The sequence below is a fragment of the Colobus angolensis genome, unplaced genomic scaffold (assembly GCF_000951035.1).
Source record: "Colobus angolensis palliatus isolate OR3802 unplaced genomic scaffold, Cang.pa_1.0 Scaffold82, whole genome shotgun sequence".
Taxonomy (NCBI): domain Eukaryota; kingdom Metazoa; phylum Chordata; class Mammalia; order Primates; family Cercopithecidae; genus Colobus; species Colobus angolensis.
In genome coordinates, this window is record NW_012122043.1 from 4338431 (window position 1) to 4345091 (window position 6661).

Genomic DNA, 6661 nt, shown 5'->3' on the forward strand with positions numbered 1-6661 from the left:
CTTGTCTGCCTCCCAATGGGCAGTGGCAAATATCCTCTGCACAAGGAGATACAAAAATCTGTGTATTTTAATAGAGATTGCATCTCTTTCTTAATGCAACGCAGCTGTGTATATCCTGGATCCATACAGTTCTGGGGGATGGACGCTGGTGACTCCTAGCATTACTCTGGGAGTGTTTTCTTAATTATACACCCTGAACTCACAACCCTCACTCCAGCATTCTCCGTGTGTTAAGACTAGATATGGTTTTGGATGATACTGATTTGGTTTCCATTTGATAATGTCCGGAAAAGCTGGCTGGCTTCACCAGCCATATTTGAAATACAACATATACGAACAGTCACTAAAAATCAGCAGGTAGCTAAACGTTTTTACTTTTGTCCTTGATGATATCGCCATCATCTCTACTGTTACCTCCTTCTTCACTTCACTTTTTAAGTGCACTCATTCTGTGAAAACGGCTTTTTTTAAAAAATAGGTAAAGAAAAATGATTTGATATTCTTAAAAAATAAAAAAAAGACCCAAAATATACAGAACCGTTAATATGAAATTAAAGATCTTCTTTCTCAGTGGAAAAAAATTAAAACCACATTGCTGAAGTCTCTCAACATTTCACTTTTAATTTTTCTAATAGTACATTCTTTAAAAGAAGTTAACAACTTCAATTCCAAATATAAGGATTAAATAATGCAAATGAAAAGCTGTCATTTTCAGTGAAGCTTTGCCTAATTACCCTGGAAAAAAGTATTCCTATGACTGAACTGGTGCAAAAATCCCTTAGAAAATCTTCATTTGTTGCCTGTAAAGAGTCTTCTTAAGGTCACTTTTACTACTAGACTGCCCCCTTGTTTCCAGTGAAAGAGTTTTGCTTGGTAATGGCTTGTGGTTCCACAGTGTTTTGTGTAGGAAAAGCGTAGACTAAGAGATACTACTGAAGTCGCTCAAATTGTAGATTCTGCCATGAAAGGAAGTCCCAACACTGTAACATTTCCCCTTAATCTTCAGCAAGACACATGAAAAAAAAAAAGAACTCAAGTCCCAACTGAATCTTTACTTTGTTCACCATTTCCAGTGGCATTCAGAGGCTGCTGTGCGGTCAGACACAGAGCTCCCTCGAGGCCCCCATGTGCTTATGAAGTACCTGCAGGTTCTGAGTGTCGGCCCCAGCCCAGGCCAGGGGTCTGCACACAGAGGCACCTGGTGGCTGCTGGGGCTTCCTCGGGTGAGCCATGGCATGGGAGCCCCTAAGTGCCAAGCTTGCCGCGGTCTTCTTCTCTCAGGAGGCAGGGGAAGAAGCAGTGCTCCCAGACAGGACAGAGAAAAGCCTATGAAACAATGCTCTCCAGTCACCAACCAGTTGCCTGTTCAGAGCTGGAATTTACTGCTGGGACAACAGTGCACTCCGATTTGCTTTCATTTTTTCCAGACGCTTCACCAAGTGGCCGTTGCTCACCTCGAGCTCTTCTGTTTTATCCAATGCAGAGCGGAGCTGGGAACAGAGGAAAAAGCAATGAGCTTTGAGGAACTTGTTTCCTCCAAACATAACAGGGTTCTGTGTTACCAAAATTCCAATCCTACTGAAAAATAAAATAACTTGGACCCTGGTCACTCATGATGCCCTTCCTCCTCTGAAACAACTGGACTCCAGAGAGGGAACATTCTTGGGGATCCTGATGGTTTTCTTTTCTTTTTTTTGAGACGGAGTCTTGCTGTGTCGCCAGGCTGGAGGGCAGTGGCCCGATCTTGGCTCACTGCAACCTCTGCCTCCCGGGTTCAAGCGATTCCCCTGCCTCAGCCTCCTGGGACTACAGGTGTGCGCCACCACGCTCAGCTAATTTTTTGTATTTTAGTAGAGTGGGGTTTCACCATGTTGGCCAGGCTGGTCTCAGTCTCCTGACCTTGTGATCTGCCCACCTTGGCCTCCCAAAGTGCTGGGATTACAGGCATGAGCCACCACGCTCAGCGCCCCACGCCCACCCCCCCCGCTTTTTTTTTTTTTGAGACAAAAGTCTCACTCTCTTGCCTAGGCCAGAGTACAATGGTGTGATCTTGGCTCACTGCAACCTCTGCCTCCTGGGTTCAAACAATTCATTTGTCTCAGCCTCCCGAGTAGCTGAGACTACAGGTGCACACCACCACACCCAGCTAATTTTTTGTATTTTTAGTAGAGATTGGGTTTCACCATGTTGGTCAGGCTGGTCTTGAATTCCTGACCTCAGGTGATCTACCCACCGTGACCTCCCAAAGTTCTGGGATTACAGGCATGAGCCACCACGCCCAGCGGGGATCCCGATGGTTTCACAAAAGGTAAGTGAGGCATGAGGTAAACAAACACAAACAACAAGAGCTGAGCCTGGACTGCATGGAGGAGGTGGTCCCCACAGCCCTGGCAGCCAGAGTCCAAGGCAGGAATGCCTGAGGCCAAGACGGCCACATCTGGGAGCCAGGGCCATGGAGCCTGAGAGTCAGGCAGAAGACAAGCTATAGAAGCCACATTAGCAGGACATCATCTGGCCCCACAGGCAGCATGGCAGAGTGGGGGTGCCCTAAGCTGGGAGAGCATGGTTTTGGCGGGGTCACAAGAACAGGGTCTACAGCTTTGCTTTCTACCCAAAACACTCAAGGAAGGTTGTTTGGGTCCTGGGACAGAAGTCCCGCCCCCATCTCACCAGCAGAGGCAGAAGCAAGCCCTTTTTGCAGGAGGTTTCCACAAGTTAAGCCTGGAGTATTCCTACAAATTAAAATCACGCATAAGCTCACAAAACACTAAGGTGACAAACCATTTGAGTGAGAGGCAACAGAAGCAATAAATGACAGAATTAGACCCCCAAAGACTGAGCATGTTTCAATCGTCAGATACAGAAAATACAACAGCTGTGTATGAAATATTTAAAGAATAAGAATACAATTTAAAAAGAGGGCATACGTGAACATGCAGCAGGAAACTATCAACAATGAAGATACTTTTTTTAAAAAAAGGTGAACTGGATAATCTTTGCAAAAACTTTAGGCATTATGCAACAGAGAGAGGTAAGGAGATAGAAAATATGAAAGAGAGATGGTTAAAAAATGTGGAGACAATGAGAATCTCTAACATCCTCTGATTAGAGTTCCAGAGGGGAAAGTGGAGAGACTAAAAAAGAGGAATTATTTAAGGAGTTAATGGTTGAATATTTTCCAAAATCAATTTTTAAAAAGACTTCATAGATCCAAGAAACACTATATATCTCAAGCAGAAAGATTCCAATAAACCACATCTAACAGTAAAACCGTAGAAAATCGAAGATAAAGAACCTGAAAGAAACTAGAGAAGAAAAAAAAAAAGGTCCCCTACAAAGGACCCACCGTTAAAACAACTTTTTCAACAGCTCAGTGGAAGCCAGCAGATGGTGGCATAATGGCTATAATCATTGAGGAAAATGATCACCACACAGAATTGCATGTCCCTCAATACTACTGTCCAAGAACAAGGATGAAACAAAAACATGTATAAACAAAAACAGGGAATTCACCACCAAGAAGTCTGCTCTAAAAGAATTTCTACAGTAAGTACTTCATGGAGGAGGAAAATGATTCTAATACAGTCTGAGACACTAACACAACAGACATATAAAATGGCCAATATGTAGTTATGTCAAACAAACATGGGCGATATAAAACAACAACAACAACAACACAACAATAGTATTATCTGAGAAGAGGGATTTATGAAGGTCAAAAGTATTTATGTGTGGATGTACATGTATACATACACACACATATACAGATATGTGTGAGTGTGTGCATGTCAGGCAGGAGAGTGAAGCTAAGGTGCTCAAAAGTCCTTCTATTTTACAGGAGGGGAGTAAAGATAGTGTTCAACTTTAAATTTTTTTTTTAAGTTAAATAAGAATACCCCATATGTGGCCGGGCGCGGTGGCTCAAGCCTGTAATCCCAGCACTTTGGGAGGCCGAGACGGGTGGATCACGAGGTCAGGAGATCGAGACCATCCTGGCTAACACGGTGAAACCCCGTCTCTACTAAAAATACAAAAAACTAGCCGGGCGAGGTGGCGGGCGCCTGTAGTCCCAGCTACTCCGGAGGCTGAGGCAGGAGAATGGCGTAAACCCGGGAGGCGGAGCTTGCAGTAAGCTGAGATCTGGCCACTGCACTCCAGCCTGGGAGACAGAGCCAGACTCCATCTCAAAAAAAAAAAAAAAAAAAAAAAAGAATACCCCATATGTGATCACTGAAAAAGAATAGAAATTGAATATAAAGTTTATATTTGGAGAGAGAAAGAGGACACACAAAAGACAGGACAAATGGTTATCTGCAGTCAGATGGTGAAAACAAGTCCAAATATACCAGTAACAATGGACTAAAGGCTCTATTAAGATGGGCGGATCATGAGGTCAGGAGATCGAGACCATCCTGGCTAACACGGTGAAACCCCGTCTCTACTAAAAAATACAAAAGAAACGAGCTGGGCGAGGTGGCGAGTGCCAGTAGTCCCAGCTACTCTGGAGGCTGAGGCAGGAGAATGGCATAAACCTGGGAGGCGGAGCTTGCAGTGAGCTGAGATCGGGCCACTGCACTCCAGCCTGGGCAACTGAGCGAGACTCTGTCTTAAAAAAAAAAAAGATATGCAGTTTTCAGATTCAATTAAAAACCACCGCCACCTAGCTATATGCATCTAAAAGAGATCATCTAAAGCATGACAACACAGGGAAGACTGGAAGCCAAGGGATGGAAAAATCAGAAGTGGACAAATACTAACCAAAAGAAAGCTGATGTAGCCACGTGAATACCCGACAAGGTCAACAGCAGGAGGGACCAAAAGGGTCACTACAAAATGACAAAAAGTTTAACTCATCAAGAAGATATCAGAATTTTAAACACCTAGTATCAATAGCCTCAAAATATATAGGAGAAATAGGGAGAATGAGAGAAATCCACCCTCATCTTTTGGAAGAGCTTGATAAGTCTCTATCAGCTACTGAGAATTTAAGCAGACAAAAGAAATCAGATCTGAATACACACTTCACAAGTTTGATCAGTGGAAGTATACAGAATTTTGCGTCCATAAATCAGAGACTACACATTCTTCCTAAGCAAATTTGAGACATTTAATTTACAAAAGCGAATCATGTATCAGACCATTAAGCAAGTATTGACAAATTTCAAAGACCAGATATAACAGGGACGATGTTCTCTGACCATAGCAAAATTAAGCTAGAAAGTTAAATGGACCGGGCCTGGTGGCTCACACCTGTAATCCCGGCATTTTGGGAGGCCAAGGTGGGTGGATCACCTGAGGTCAGAAGTTTGAGATCAGCCTGGCCAACATGGTGAAACCTTGTCTCTACTAAAAATATAAAAATTAGCTGGGCATGGTGGCAGGCACCTGTAATTCCAGCTACTTGGGAGGCTGAGGCAGGAGAATCGCTTGAACCTGGGAGGTGGAGGTTGCAGTGAGCCAAGATTGTGCCACTGCACTCCAGCTTGGGCAACAGAGTGAGACTCTGTGTCAAAAAAAAAAAAAAAAAAAAGAGAAGAAAAAAAGTTAAATGAAAAAATTTCACATTTTAAAAAAGCAAAGGAGGGGGGCGCCCAAGATGGCCAAATAGGAACAGCTCCAGCCTCCAGCTCCCAGCATGAGCGACACAGAAGATGGGTGATTTCTGCATTTTCAACTGAGGTACCAGGTTGATCTCACTGAGGTGTGTTGGACAGTCGATGTTGGTCAGTGGGTGCAGCCTGACCAGCGAGAGCTGAAGCAGGGTGAGGCATCGCCTCACCTGGGAAGCACAAGGCGGAAGGGAATCCCTTTTCCTAGCCAAGGGAAACTGAGACATACAACACCTGGAAAATCGGCTATGAAGAGAGCAGTGGTTCTCCCAGCACAGAGGCTGAGATCTGAGAACAGACAGACTGCCTGCTCAAGTGGGTACCTGACCCCTGAGTAGCCTAACTGGGAGACATCCCCCACTAGGTGCAGACCAACACCTCACACCTCACATGGCTGGGTACACCTCTGAGACGAAGCTTCCAGAGCAAGAATCAGACAGCAACACTCGCTGTTCAGCAATATTCTATCTTCTGCAGCCTCCGCTGCTGATACCCAGGCAAACAGGGTCTGGAGTGGACCTCAAGCAAACTCCAACAGACCTGCAGCTGAGGGTCCTGACTGTTAGAAGGAAAACTAACAAACAGAAAGGACACTCACACCAAAACCCCATCAGTATGTCACCATCATCAAAGACCAAAGGCAGATAAAACCATAAAGATGGGGAAAAAGCAGGGCAGAAAAGCTGGAAATGCAAAAAATCAGAGCGCATCTCTCCCTCCAAAGGAACGCAGCTCATCGCCAGCAACGGAACAAAGCTGGATGGAGAATGACTTTGACGAGTTGAGAGAAGAAGGCTTCAGTCAATCAAACTTCTCAGAGCTAGAGGAGGAACTATGTAACCAGTGCAAAGAAACTAAAAACCTTGAAAAAAGAATGGAAGAATGGATAACTAGAATAATCACCACAGAGAAGACCACAAACGAACTGACAGAGATGAAAACCATGACATGAGAACTACGTGACAAATGCACAAGCTTCAATAACCGACTCAATCAACTGGAAGAAAGAGTATCAGTGACTGAAGATCAAATGAATGAAATGAAGCGAGAAG

At 44.3% G+C, this 6661-nt stretch overlaps 1 protein-coding gene across 2 annotated transcripts in view; it reads right to left on the reverse strand.

Moving 5' to 3' along the window:
* Positions 1–596: 596 nt before the first annotated feature.
* Positions 597–6661, reverse strand: part of LRRFIP1 (leucine rich repeat (in FLII) interacting protein 1) — a 96612-nt gene continuing 90547 nt past the window's right edge. For both annotated transcript variants that reach the window (XM_011929604.1, XM_011929603.1), the window contains one exon: positions 597–1490. In XM_011929604.1, the coding sequence (XP_011784994.1) occupies positions 1380–1490 (111 nt within the window). In that variant the 3' untranslated portion in view covers positions 597–1379. The remainder of the gene's footprint in view (positions 1491–6661) is intronic.